This window comes from Pleurodeles waltl, chromosome 11, assembly GCF_031143425.1.
Source record: "Pleurodeles waltl isolate 20211129_DDA chromosome 11, aPleWal1.hap1.20221129, whole genome shotgun sequence".
NCBI lineage: Eukaryota > Metazoa > Chordata > Amphibia > Caudata > Salamandridae > Pleurodeles > Pleurodeles waltl.
In genome coordinates, this window is record NC_090450.1 from 882,006,733 (window position 1) to 882,021,995 (window position 15,263).

General features: G+C 44.9%; 1 protein-coding gene across 5 annotated transcripts in view; it reads right to left on the minus strand.

Moving 5' to 3' along the window:
* Positions 1–15,263, minus strand: part of DAO (D-amino acid oxidase) — a 180,347-nt gene that overhangs the window by 40,635 nt on the left and 124,449 nt on the right. For all 5 annotated transcript variants that reach the window (XM_069214774.1, XM_069214775.1, XM_069214776.1 and 2 more), the window contains one exon: positions 11,519–11,601. In XM_069214774.1, the coding sequence (XP_069070875.1) occupies positions 11,519–11,601 (83 nt within the window). The remainder of the gene's footprint in view (positions 1–11,518; positions 11,602–15,263) is intronic.

A 15,263-nucleotide genomic window follows, 5' to 3' on the forward strand; every position in this document is an offset into this window, starting at 1 on the left:
GGTCTACAAACGGCAGAGCACCCTGTGACAGGGTGGCACAATAAGGACAGATAGCCAGTGGTCAGATAAGTTAAGTACCTTTATTTTGTTATGAAATAATGCTAAGCAAAAGTCAGTTTGTCCTCTGTGGTTGGTTGACGTTCCTTCTGAGACTCTCTCCTTCGTCTTCTCTTTTAGGGCTCCCCGGAGGCACATGCGGGGAAAGAGTGAAAAGGCACAGGTAAGTGAATTGTTCTCTGTTTAGTTCCCTTTATTCCCTTTCTGCCCCCCCCCCTTTGTTTCTCCTATCCCTGGTCCTGTCTTCTTTCTGTGCTTTAGATTCTTGTACTCGCTGTCTCTTTTCTTCTCCTTTCCATTTTCTTTTTATCTTTATCTTTTATTCTCTCTCTCTCTATCTCTCTATTCGGAATGGGATGACCTTATTGTGCTCCTGTGTCTCTCCTAAATCCCACCGGAGTCTGTATAGTATTGGGTATGTACCTGCCTGGTTGTCTCTCTCTTGATGTGGCTACCAGGATTATGGCAAATATAATGTACCCTGAAGATTATATCATGGAATAATATCATTATCCATTGAACAATACTTTCTTCGCCCCCCTCTCCTCACTAATCACTCTTTTTATTTCCCTTTCAGTGTTTTCTTCTGCCCCCCCTCCCTTTTTTTCCTTTTAGAGGCACGCACCTGCAGAGGCCACGCTTTTCCTCAAGCATGACTGGAGTTAGCGCTGGGCACCTCCCGCGCCGCTGGTTTGTAGATCCACGCTGCCGGGAGGGTTTCCTGTCAGGTCTTCGGTCCGACTTGCAGTGCCGTCTTCCTGGTCTTCTTTTTCCACCGCGAGTCTCCAGCTTCCCTGATGCCACACGTCAATCCGGTTACCTTCCAAACCGTCTCTCTTATCCAGCAGTGGCATGGCGTGAAAGTTCTTACTCTGTTCTCCATGACCTGGATGTGGATGGGGATTGGTGGAAGGACGCTGCACTTCCGGGCCAGAAGTGGCAGCAGAAGCCAGGTCATCGCACCCTGACGGGCCCGCTTGTTGTTGTAGCGGCCTGTCACACACCCATTGCAGGAAGCGGTGGGAGGACCTGCGGGGCTGGGCGAGGAAGATCTGCGAGGCCCAGCTGGGGAAGTCCTCCCAACAATGAAGGGGTGCCTGTCGGGCACTGACCCCCGCTTATGCAACGCATTCTGGCGGTGGCGTACCTGGACCTGGATGGGCGCTTGAAGGCTGCACAGCAGTCACAAGGAGGTGAGTACAGAAACCATATTATGGCTCCTTGATGGATGTGTGAGTGTGCAGTGGTATGTATGCTGTCTAGTGGCAGGGACTCTGACTGATGTCCATCTACATAATAACCCCGTGGGGTGTAGGGTTGTAAGGGCCAGGTGTGCAGTACTTCAGGTCCTTCAGTGATGTGAGGGATGGCTGTAGAACAGGGTGGTGGCCACTAGTCAGGGGCATAGCCATGTGTATAGCGGCAGGTGCTGCGTGGTCTAAACGTTGCAGGGTGGGTGTATGTGTGAACCTCTTCTGTACCTCCATTCAGCTATTTACAATTGTCTCTCCTGTTTTGTCTCTCCATCTCTGTTCTCTTGTGTTGTCTGTGTACATCAGCATCATCTGGCGAGGGAGCTGAGGCACCGGCGAGTGGGGATGCAGTGGCCCATGGTTCCACAGAGGCGGAGTCATCCGACGCCAAAGAGATCAGTGGGTTGGAGGACGAGGGGAGTACCACGGGGGAGGCAACTACCACTGGAGGTAGTGACTCTGACACCTCCTCCGATGGGAGTTCCCTGGCGGACCCTAGTGGGCCCACCCATTCTGTGTCATCTTCCGCCACACCCCATACCATCACCGCCCTCCCATTTGCTCCCCACCGAGTTGTCCGTGCCTGCTCACCCAGAAGGATGGGCGTCTCCTTCGCCCCAGGCACCTCCTCCCCTGCCCCAGTCAGCCCTGCTCCCCTCATGGAGGAGGCTATTGACCCCCTGAGAACCATCTCTGTAGGGCAGACAACCATTGTCAATGCCATCCAGGGGCTAGCATCAGAGGTGCAGCAGACCAATGCCTATCAGGATGGCATTCACGTTGCTGTGTCTGGCCTACAGAGATCTTTTCAGGCTCTGGCCTCCTCTTTGACGGCAGCCGGTGTCCCTGGTCATTCCGTTCCCCCTCCAACCACCTCAACCTATTCCAGCACCCCACTCCCTTCATCCGTCCAAAGCACACATTCTGACACGCAGGCACACACCTCAACACACAAGAAGCACAATTCAAAACAGAAGCACCACACCTCCCACGTCAGGCATACACACAGCCAACATACACAGGCACACACACCAACATCCACTTCCCCCATTGTGTCCACATCTTCTGCCTCCCTGTCTGACCCCTCAACATGCACACCCACAGGCACTGCACCCTCATTCAATGTTGCTGACCCTATTCTTGCAGTCACCACAAAATCAGACATCCATTCATGCACCCCAGACACCACACCTGCACTCACCACAATGACTTTAGTTGACACGTGCAGCACACTCACCAAACTTGCAGACACACAGACAAAATGTGTTACACTGGCAGCCTGTCTTGTTCCACGGTGTCCACCCCCCTCCTCCCAAGATACTCAAACGCACCAAAACACCCACCCATCACACATCCACCACACCTCAGCATCCTGTCCACTCACCTGCAACCACGTCACGCACATCTACACCTGTCACGACCACTCCCTCTACCTCCACTCCCACGCCTTCCTCCAGGTCCACCCCAATTGCCCCTAAAAAAATGTCCTATCCCGTGTTGACCTATTCAAACTCACTGGCCCACCCCGTCTCGTCCCTAAACGTGCCCACCTCCTTGCCCAGTCCACTCCTCCCATGTCACAGCCCGCCCCTGTCCGCCCTTCCCATTCCCGAGCTACCTCCCCTGTGAGCAGGAGACCCCGTGCTGGTCTTGGAACATCTGCCGCAACCCAGGCCAAGTCCGCTCCACCTGCCTCAAAGGTCCAGATCCAAGTCCCCTCCACCTTCCAAATGTAAGGACAAGTCCCCCCCCTCAGTCGTAAGTCCCCACCACCCCCTGCCCCTATTCCCTGAGGTGCCTGGATACCCCATTGTTGCCCCTATGAGGTGAAGTACCTTTGCACTTGTAGGAGTCAAGTTGGGGCTAATTTGGCCCATCGGACTACGTACTCTGGACTGGCCATTGGCCGTATGTTGCACTTATGTTGCTCATTGAGCTGAATTAAAAATCATGTGTGGCCATTGTTGTTTATAGCACACTCAGGATCTGTGGTTCATTGTTTCTTTGTTTGGGGGTATTTTGGGCAGGTTGGATTTGCCTTGTGTCGGGTAAGTACCTCTTGCTGTGGAGTGTATGGCTTGTACTGTTGTGATGGGTTGTGGGTGCGTTGTGGGGTCGGTGGGTATTTAGCTGTGCCCTTTCTTCCCTTGTTTAGTAGGTTGCGCTACTTACCGTTGCTGTCTTCGTCGGTGGTCTTGGTTGTGGAGGTATATGGCAAGGAGCAGGGCTGGCATGATCTGCAACTCTCTATCCATTTCTGTTTCGGCGTGTTGTGTGTGCCTCCGGTGAATGTTTCCTTTTATTTGGTTTGTTTCCGCCTGGCTCTGCGTGGCGGTGCTTCCCACCCAAGAACTGACAGTGGTCTAGTGCTTATTTGCTGGGTGAGTAGGGATTTTCTGTCGGGCTGTGAGTGGGCTCTGCCGTCGTTGTTGGCACTCCTCTGCTGGCGGTGAGTGGTTTTCAGGCTGCCTGTTTTTCAGGTGGTTCATAATTTGGCGGTCCATACCGCACAACTGTTGGCAGTTGTTACCGCCACCGCCGTCGGTGCAGTGTTTACCGTCGTGTTCATAATGAGGGCTTATGTCCATATCACTATATATAGTGGGGCTCTGCCTAAAATGCTTCATGAATCTCTTTAAGCAGTCACCACATTGTCATGGCTATGTTGGTATTGTGGTACTTTCCTTATTTAACGAACCATTGGCTGGCCATTGATTTATTGTTTTCTTTTCTTGCTACTGAGTTTTGATTCCCTGAGTCAGTTTTGGACTGCTTTGCCTCATTACCTTGAGATTCAAGTGTCAAAATGGGCACTTGGTTCCCAGTTCGGAAGACTGAAATAAAGAGGCTCTAGGAGACCAAAGGAGTAAAACCTACATTGATACATTCGGGCTGAAGTAACTGCCAACCACACCGGGACATCCTGAAGCAGAATGATCAAATACAATATGAAGGTTTTTTGCATTGTGACTTCTATAATCAATACAAACAGAAGAGATTTTTCACTGTGAACTCCTTTCCACACCACAAGAAGGAGTTTTATCTTCTAAATTCTGTGACAAATACCATGGGAGGGGGGTTTACATTGTGCAATCTCTGAAAATACAGTAAGTATTGGGTCAGCAACGATCCCAAAAATTGGCTTTCATGTCGATAGAAACTGTAAGAGGTTTCAGAGACCACACACCATTAGATATAGTCCTATACCTAAGACTACTGACCCTAACCCCCCCACAGACTTTCGTCCTGTAAAAGAAACTGTTCATGACTCTATAGAGTCTCCACACTGGATAGAAAGATGCAGGTGATTACGCCCTTGTGCCACTCCGCAGCGAGACAGAAATGGGCGGGCAACATCACGCTGCATTTAACTGATGGGCAGTTGAAGTTCTGCTGCAACATGACAAGGGCCCTCTCACAGTTACAGTTTGCACCTCATAATTTCTAGTACCTGCACACACACTAGTACACATCCGCATCAAGGTGCCAAATGGAAATACAGAAGGATGCAAGTTGCTCCCAATGTGGTGCGACTGAGGTCAACTTCACTCATGTGGCATGGTAATGTCTGCAAATATCAAATTAATGGAACACGACACTTAAAACAATAACTGAAATAGTCAATCAAGCTTTCCCACACGCCATCCTGATTGCCTTGTTCATTTAACCCAAAGGCTTTGCCCCAGTAAGTCGCAAGCCAAAAGCGATTGCTGCGTGACGTGGCCTACTGCAGAGAGCAACTAGACACCTAGTGTTGAATCATGCCACTCAAATCTACACCGAAAGACAAATAGAAGCCCCTGCAATCCTATTTTATCCGTGTAGCGGCTGGGTCAGAGAGAGATAAAGATGACAGAACAATATAGCATTACGACTAGACACATGCGAATGCAAACCCACGCTACCAAGGACAACCCCTCCACTGCCCCCTCCAAACCTGGCCACACTAAACAGACACTTGCCAAAGCTACAACAGCCGCCAACGTAGGAACCCTATGATGCCCAACAAGACCAACAGCTGTGTATGACTAGGTTGTTAATTCAATTTAAGCACATGCAAACATATGGTGAAAAGGTGTATGATTGTTCACTGTTTAATAAGGGTTCTGTAGGATATTGGTTTGAATGTAACCTGCGGTGTTGTAACTCAAGTAAATTACAAAACCACGGATGGGGGTTATAAACTCTGACAAATTCAATAGAAGGGGTTTTATAAAGTGAGCTCTCTGTTAACTTTTGTAGGAAGGGATTTTACATTGTGAACTCTGACAAAAATATCAAGTAGGGCTTTTACATTGGGTACTCTGACAAACTCCACAGGAAGGGGCTCTACAGAATTAGCTCTCGAGGAAATAAAATAGGAAGCGGTTTTACGCTGTCAAGTGCAGGACAAACAATACAAATGGATTCTACATTTTTAACAACCTAACAAATACAACAGGAAGAGGATATTCATGGTTAACTCTATGACAAATACAATTAAGAGGTGTTTGATACATATGTCCATTTTCTTGGTCCAGCACCTGAAAATGCTTGATATCTGCAGATATATATTTCAAGTTAATGTTTGAGTGTTCCTAAAAAGTTTCTTTAGACGCAGAGACCACATGGTACTGTTGATTAATTTTCACAGTAAAATAAAACTATTGGCTTGTTTGGTTGTTAAATGTGGTGCAAAACTCAGTAGCGTTTTCTCATTTTACATTGAATGATTTGACAAAGCCTGTAAGCCTAACCTTTTTGATTGTGAAAAGCCTCATGCTTTCCAATGATTTCAAATAGGATGTTCTTAGAATTAAAACCTGCTGGTGGATAAATTGGCACAATGCCTCAGAAGGTTTCAGGAGCAAACTACAGTAATAGGGCTAGTTGTCAGGTGTGTATGCTTTGTTAGTGTACATATTAGCACCCTGATAGTCTGCAAGGCCATTATAGAAGGGTTCCAATTTATAATTCTAACTGAATATATTTGTTATTTTGAGGTTAATGTTTAGTTTTGAGTGTATTAAAGTGCCTTTTGATTTTTAAGAAAAAGCATTGGTTAGACATTGATTTATTTCGAGATATTTTGTGTGTTTCTCAGTTCAGAATTTCTAGCTCACAAAACCTTCTTGAGTCAACCTTGGGCTGCTCTGCCTTAGTACCTTGAGAGTCAGCCTTTACATTGTGAATTATTTTACACATGCACTATAAAGGGGTTTAAATTATGTACTCTAAGACAAATTGAAGAGATAAGTGTTTTACAATATGAAATATGTTCCAACCACAATAGAAAGAAGTCTCTTCTGAACTCCTTGACCAACCCCCATAGGAAGGGGCTATATATTGTTTAACAATTAGAGACCTTCTTATATAGATCTCTAGTTCAAGTAGTGCTAAAGAGGCCTCACATTCTTTGTGTACATTTGTAATTTTATGTTTAGTATTTGGTTGTGTTTTTGAATTAAAGTTATTTTTCTTTTTAGAATATAACACACTGGACATTGAATAATTGAGAATTAATACTTTGTAGAGTCCTTTATTGTTTTTAGAACCCCCTTAGTGGCGATAGTTTGTTCTTTTAATTTGACTTTTTTTTATATTCATTCCTTGATACGACAATGTGGTAGCAACACAGACGTTCCACTAACGGTTCAGAAATGTCTTGCTTCAGTTGCATGTTTGATGACCACTAACCTTTTGAAGTTCAATGCATGGAAATGAGAGCTATTGGTTCCTGGAAATCGTCCTTAGACCTGGACCTCCGTTTGTTAGTTCTTGGCTCCCTGGCCAAGCCACTATCAATCTAGATCTTACCTTCTAACTGCAGACCAACAAGATTTCTGGTGCATATTATTCCCTTTAGAAGAGATTAAGGAACATTCTTCTTTGCCTCTTAGCCAAAGGGAGAAGGTTTGTGAACCAATCTACTATATCCTCCTATTTGGATGTTAGGAATGTATTTTTGATTGGCTTACTTAAATACCTTATTAGTTGCCTTTTGTGCAAAATGTAGCTGTCCTGTTTTTTACTGCTCTCCATGAAACAATGCTCTGGATATGTTCCATGCGCATTTTTTTTTCATCATTCAAAGTTGTCAGAACCCTGTTCCAAGGGCCACAGGGCAAGCAGGGTTTACTGGGTCTAACCGTGGGGACAGCACTTGACTCTCAGGAATAAGGTGATCTGAGCAGTCCAAGCCTGCCTTGTGGGGAGGTACATACAAGGAGTCAACACAGGCATCCAACTCAAAACACACAGCAGCAATAAATTAGTGTTTAGGTAAATACTCAATTTATGAAAAAAAAAGAAATATTTTATTTTACTGCTATCAATCATGGCGTCCTCTCCTGGCATACGGGATCGCCAGCTCACTACTGCACACAAGCTAAGGCCCACTCAGCAAAGCAATGCGTCCACAGTGGCCCCTCCTGGCATACAGGGTCTCTGAGATCTCACTGCATACTGGTGGTGACATGTTCGGCACATCGATGATCCCAGCCCACTTCCTGGAGGGCCCTCCAGGCATATGGGGGTTGCTGATTCCTCAATGCACACGGGTATCAACCCGCTAGGCACAGTGACTATCATGGCTTACTTCACAGCAGCCCTCCTCAGGCATACAAGGGTCGCCGATTTTTTCCTGCACATGGACAACGACCATGATTGGTGCAGCAGCTGTCTCCTCACACCTCAGTAGGAAGTCCACTCACCAGGACTCCCCACTGGATCTGGATCCCTCCACCCCTCTCCTCTTCCTCACATTACACACACGTTTTGCAAGTAGGCAGGCGCTGGTGCTCCAGGCTCCATGGCAGGTGGTCTTGAATTCCCTTTGTGCTGTGCCCTCACCGAGCTGGGAGACTAGAAAGCCTTGGCCTCCAGTCCTGGTCACAGGCAGAAGTTTTGCACAGCTTTTACATGGTACTTCATATTTTTCTCACAGTCACCTCTTATCGTTCATTTCCAGGCACCAAATGTGATTTAAAGTTTGAGTCTGAAGTTTGTGGTGGGGTCTGATTCCTTTTAAAGTGCCCACTCCCTCGCCCTCTCTTCCTCCAGAAAGCAGTCTGACACAGCAGAAGTGACTGCAAATTTGTATCAAAAGTTCAACCTAGGGCCTCAGCCCTACTCTTTATCATTCTCTTGTCAGCCCATCTTCTTTCTGAGATGCGCCTAGGCCCCTTCCTTGTGACTACTCTCTGAGTCAAATAGCACACTTTAAGGTGTACTGGGGGAGCCTCGCTCCCCCTTTCCCCAGTGTGTCCCTCCCAGTTTACAGGAATGCAGCAATACACCAATCTTTCTGGGGTGATTCCACTACATCCTCATGTTTCACCATGCAGCTGTGGGTCTCCCAAAATCGAACCCAGAGACAGCCATGTACTGTACCATTCACAAGCACACATACCCTAACCCAGCACATGTATACAGCACACAAGCACTGCACTACAGCTTTCATGTTTTGTACCACTCAAAGGCACACATATGCCCAGCACATGCATATACCATACACGCCCTGCACAGCACTACAACCTTCATGTATTGTACCAGTTAGAGGCACATATACACCCAGCACATGCAAATAACATACACACACTGCACAGTACTGCACACATACATCCAGCACATGTACACCACACAAGCATTTCGCAGCACTAAACACCAAACCGATGCAGGTCAAGGGTGAGTTAATCACACAGCAGTGGAACTTCATACGGTGTGCCTGAAGGCCTTACTCAAGTGACACAGGTAAAAAGGACCTGTTCACTCTTACTAATCACTACATAGTATGCTGCCAGCACTGCACTGTACTGTTGCTGCTTAGTTCCTGGTAAAGGCAATAGCCTTTCACTGCTATGAGGTAGTGTTTTGGGTGCCCCTCCTGGTCCAACGAGAAAGCAATCTGTGAGACAGGCATATGTCATGCTCGCACGCACACACACACACACACACACACACACACACACACACGCACACTCACACACAGGATCCGTGTTTGCCTATGACAATAAAATTCAGCATTAGGGATCCCAACATCAGTACAGTTGGGTTGTTCAGGTTAGGGGTGCACATCCATTACCATGTGGAGGACTTTATGTCCCCAAAAAAACCTTTATAAATATTATACATTTAAAGAGAGGTTTCACTCCCATTTTTATATGGAACAGTATGTGCACCATACTGCAGAGTACAAACATTAACTAATGATCACAAAATGTAAACTTCATTTGGGACAAACATTCCAAGACAGGCCTACTTAACTCTGTGTGCTAGAGGGTTCATAATGTATGAACATCAATGTCAATATAAGGGCATGCATGTGCAAAGGAGTCCCTCTTAAAAGTGGCCCTTAGATCTTTGGAGAAACAATAGTGTGCCAAAGGGGAGTCCCTAATCCTTTGACAGCTAATACCGCTTGCACCTCTAACACAGCATACTCTTGGACCTAGGGGAACCCTGCTCTGTTGGCCTCTGGGAGGGCATTATCCAGCTCTCACATCTGGTTCCAGCAGGTCAAAGGTTGATGCCTTCCACTAAAGCCAAGACTAGTCTGGAGGCTTGATCTACATTTCTCCTGGCCCAGCTGATTGGAACTGAAGGACATTGGAGGTGGACCACTAAAGCACTGAAGCAACTTTGGCCGCTGAAGGAATACACACACCAGCCAAGGTAGCTCCAACAGTGGTCATTATTTCTGAGGTCCAAGTATGACAGAGACAAAGCTATAAGGTAGACCCACTGATAAAACCAAGGAACTGGGATATAGCATCAGTCCCTGTTTGGATCACGTTGTTAGGTGCCCCTGAGGTCACCTGAAAGTTCCATTATACCCAATCAATGGCCAGAGTGATCCTTGTGGCTAGCTTGGTGCACAATGGTGGAGAAGAAGACATTTATAGTAACTCGCAGTCACCCTGGCGGTGAGGGTTATACACAGCCTGTGTCCCGTGACTCAGTGCCCAATGACAGTAATCCATGGAACAGCTGCGCTCATGTTCTGATCCCTTGTATCCCTGGAAGCCTACCTTGTTCTGCCTGCCTAGAATCTGAAAGACATTTGGCATGTGGGGGTGGGAACTTCCATGTGACTGCAACCGTCTTCTGTTAAAAAGTTCAGAAACTGCTAAGTTGTCCAATGATGCTGCCCTGTAAACCTAGCCTGCATGCAGCTATCAACCACCAGGAGACTGCAAGGCTTCCAGGGTTTTATCTTGTATCAGTTGGGTCCCATGGTGATACCCCAGGCAGCACTGAACCATCCATTTTATAACTCCCAAAATGTTGCATTTAATGTGATCACCATTTGAAAGGTTGCTGCATGTTCAATGGCATGGTGCATTTGTGCCCTCTATTCCAGACTACACAAGAACCCATCCATCAGCTTTACCCATCCACCCTGTGTTTGCAAACGTGCCCATCCTTCAATATTTGTTCCCCTAGCCTTCCATGCTCTTAGATAACCGTGAAGCAGAGAGCTGGATCATCAGAAGCAACAACAGTAGTGCCCTTCTACTTCATCTTTCACTGAATGTATGGGCTGTGTCCTGGCACTGTGCCTACCTGTTATGTTATCTTAAGTGGATTACAAAATGCATCTAGCACCAACTTGGGGCATCCCTGTGCAGGCAGCAAGTGATATTATACAACTGGAAAGTCATCAGGTTTGATTTCACTTTATCTGCGTTGCTCTGAAATAGATGATTTTTGAGCATTTTGTGATGGGCAGCATAGTCGATCGTCTTTCTATATAAATGCCCTGTAAAAGGTTTCAAACTGCTTGCTTGTTGCTATCCATTTTTTCTTCCAAGGATAGTAAATAAAAGCATGATTGTATATAGTTTAATGTTTTTGTATTTATCTACTAGAGCATACATTGCTTATGGCACGGTGTGTTGCTGGGACTTTGCTCATGTCGCTTGTTGAGGGTCTCCTGATGAGATCCATATCACATACCTACAAAGGTTCTTGCCCTGGAGGTGAGACACAATCACCCTACACACAGGCAACAACATTGGCTGCACTTATCATCGCTGCTCTATTCCTTCTATCCAAACCTCAAGTTGTCTATCTGTCATTGCATCAGAAACCATCAACAAGAGCAGCAAGTACAAACTACTTTAACTTGCCAGCTCTCTGGGGAACCACTAAACCCTCATGGCACAGTAAACAATGGCTACAGTAAATGACACTGCTCAGACATTAAAACTATAACATGGTCTTCTTACCCTGGTATAATGTACGGTGTGGTATAAACGCCAGCATCAAAGTCATGCGTTAATATAGAATGCTTGATCCATGGAGCAATCACCTAAGAAAAGGAAATATGTAAAACAGACAGTGTTTGGAATAAGGGCAGCTAGATAAGGACTGCTTCTTGTATATACATCTGACACCCCTGTCTCAAAAATAATGCACAACTGTATCTTAAATATGTTCAGTTCTGGCTAAGAAAGGCACAGAGAACATTTCTGTTTTGCCCATTTTTATTCACAGTTTATATACATAACCTATTGATACAATTTCAAAATCCTGCCACACCAAAGAAGTGAGAACATCACTGCATGTGATCAGCACCAACTCTGACCGCAAGCTTACCTCTAGCAATCTGATTGCCTGCAGGCTACAGCTAAAGTATGATAGAGGGACCTGTCCGAATCTTTTCCTGGAGCCTGATCACCAGGGTTGGGGTGAGACTTCATCCCCCAGTCTGCTTTTCTGCCCAGGTACTGACGTGCTATAAAAGCGCTGGGATTTACTGTGGCAAGGGACGCACCTGGGCTAGTGACCGGCGAAGACCGGGCTCATCTTAGCCCGCCATAGGCCAGAAGAGGCACGGTTGGGCCCCCCTCTTTAGTTTACGAGACAGGACCTTCATGTACGTTTTATAAAATACTTAAAATATTTGGGAATTAAATCACCTTGTGGATAGAGTTTATACTACATGGGTTGAGGTGGAGGTAGAAGACATTTGGTCCATTCTTGTTGCCTAGTTTAATTGCAAGCTTATTCTTGGTTAACATCGAACATAAGTGGGAAAATAGGAAACAAGCTGTTGATAATTTTTTGGTGAGGGCGGTGGATTTAGTGACAAATGAAATGAAATTAGCTGGACGTCGCTTGTCTTTTAGAACTCTTCCGCTCTCATCCCCTTGCCCACTTCCGCCTGAGATATACAGACAACTAATGCAACGGTGGCGTTTTGCCCTCACCTTCTTTCCCTTCTCAAAGATCTGGACCATTGGCAGCTTCATTTAATGTTTCATATCAAAAGGATGCACAGGATAGTGACCAAAGCTCCCGTGCATTATTGATTTACCTCCGGCTGCGAGCCCTTTGATCATTACAATAGCGAAGGTTCCCCAGTTACCACCAAGAGCCCCAGAAACGTCTATGTCATTGATAAATAAATTCATGTATTGGATTAAGTATACTCCATTTAATTTTACTGACATGTTTAAGTTTCACATGAAATATTTATTTATCTATACAATGTAAGTATCATATTCTTGCATGTATATAGTTTGTTTTCATTTGCATCTTGTTACATAGGGCTAAAGAAAACAACTTTAGAACAACACTTTGGCAAGATGGGGCACATGGGGTGAAGTCCATGAATTCAAAGTTATTGAGGGCTGATATTGTGATGCTGATAAAACCAGGATAAGCCGTCTCTTAACTGGTCAGTGAACAGAAGAGACCAATGCAAAATAACCACTGCTGCCATCTAAGACCAGTTACAGGTGTGGCTTTCTCACTTGCAGTCTAAAACAGAAAAAAAGAGGTTGGAGAGGGGTGAGGCAGTCAGTGGTAGCACTATTCACAGATTACCTCCATGACAGTGAATTCAAGCAATAATTACCCCAAATCAACACATGATGAAATATCTGTCCTTAGATTTTATTGTTTCGAAATGCGTTATTCTGTTACAGAAGATCCCATTACAGCGATCTGGTATCTCCACCTACAAATGCCTTTGTATCAATTTTGTCAAAATGAAAACTGACACACCAAAAAAGATCCCTAAGAATGAGACATCCTGAAAATCAACCCCTAAACACAACTTATCAACAACCCTTTTAGGAAGTAGGAAGTGATGAAAACACCATTGTGACTTACATCCAAAACATAATGGCCTATGTTATCAATGACATTTCATGAAAAAAGTTTTTATTTAAATGATTTTTTTCTCAAAGGAGATCGTACTGACTAGGAGGGATGCTCAGGCTACTACACTAAGGGCCAGATGTAGCAATCAGTTTTGCCCATTCTGTGTCTATGGGAAAATGTGTTGGTACATATGGCCCTAAGTGCTGACTACTTCATAAACTCCAGAACCTCCTACAATGTGACACAATTTTAATGTTCCAGCTACAATTGGTCATTACCTCAAGACACTCAAATGACTCATCTGATCCTATTCTTGCCTCACTTATTCAAGACAAATCAGTTACTTACCTGCAGAAATGCTCTTTCCAGTGGATGCTCCATCTAAACTCAGATTCCTCACCTCGTGAATCTCCCAAGGTGCCAGACCTTATCTGGAAGCTCCTGTAATAGCTCCTGTGTGCCAACAGGGGGCACCTTCGAACCTGTCTCTGAATATGATGACATGGGATCACATGTAGATGCCAGTCCTGCACACTAACATCTGTTTACTCATGTGTCTTTTCTGTGCCACTTGATATAGAGCATGACTGACAGTTTGAAAACATTAACAGTGGGCAAAATCTAACAGGGAACCTCACAGACTCCTAAATGTCCATCTCACGGAACAGGGAGGGAGGAGGACGTGCTGTGAGGAATCTACAGTTAGATATAGAATCCACTGGAAAGAGAGTTATCAAAGGTAAGTAGCTTATTTATCTAATGCAGGCCTAAAAAAAAATCATTAAAATGTTACTAGACCTGCAGGTCGAGTCGCTTGAAAAATCTACTCAACCTAACTGTAATGTACTTGACCCGGAAACAGGTCTCAAATTGTGTGATCCTATGCAAATATTGTATTTTACAGTCGCCCTTTTCTTCATTCTCACATATGAGTGCACCTTCAAATATGCTACTCCAGCATTTCTGCTGTAAAAAAGTCCTTGTTTGATTAAATACACTAAACGTTTGCTCCATGTATAATAAATCTATCCCAAATATAGGGTACACATGATCCATGCATGACTTTCCCCTTAGCTTACTAATAGCTTTGCCTTCAGGGCTGGAGTGTTTCTCACTTTATGTTTAAACACTCACTTTAATAAGTATATTACTAAAGCATGATGTGGTAGTGCAATGTCATTTACAGACAGCACATTTCCAAGGACTGTCCAAAAACCTTCCCACTAATTTGCAGCTTTACTGATAAAACTATATAGTGTATTAACAATAATATGTGAAAATTTGTTTTCAGAAAAAATATGTATCGTTTGCACATCACCAAGTAAAGTTTTCAGACTTTTTTTTTTCATCCTATTAAAATATTTTTTTCATCACACAAGTACAAAAAATACTCTTTCACAGCTACTGAAATATATTTTGAAATGTTTGTTAAGTTGACTTAGTTATATAAATGTTGTGAGTTAGGAAAGACCTGATACCCAGAGCCTTTCCTTTCACACAGGTCAGACAGTTCACCTTACAAAATCCTGGAACTCTGTAGTCACAAGGAAAAGTATTTGCATTGCAAGGAGACAAACTGACTTTTGACCTCTGCCTCTGAACCCAGAGCAAATGTGACACAAATAAGATTTAATTGCTAATTCAGTTTCTATCTGAACATAACACTTGTTCTTTGTCCACTCACCAGAAGGGTCAAGTAGTTTCTAAAAATAGCTTGACCTCATTAAAAATGACTTGCCATAGTGAGGGGTGGAGTAGCTTTTTATGAGCCCTGTAATGGATACTTCTAACCACAAATTCCTCACCATGTGAACTTTTATGCAACCAATGCCCTTTCCAGTGAGGTGGATCCAAGGTGAGGAC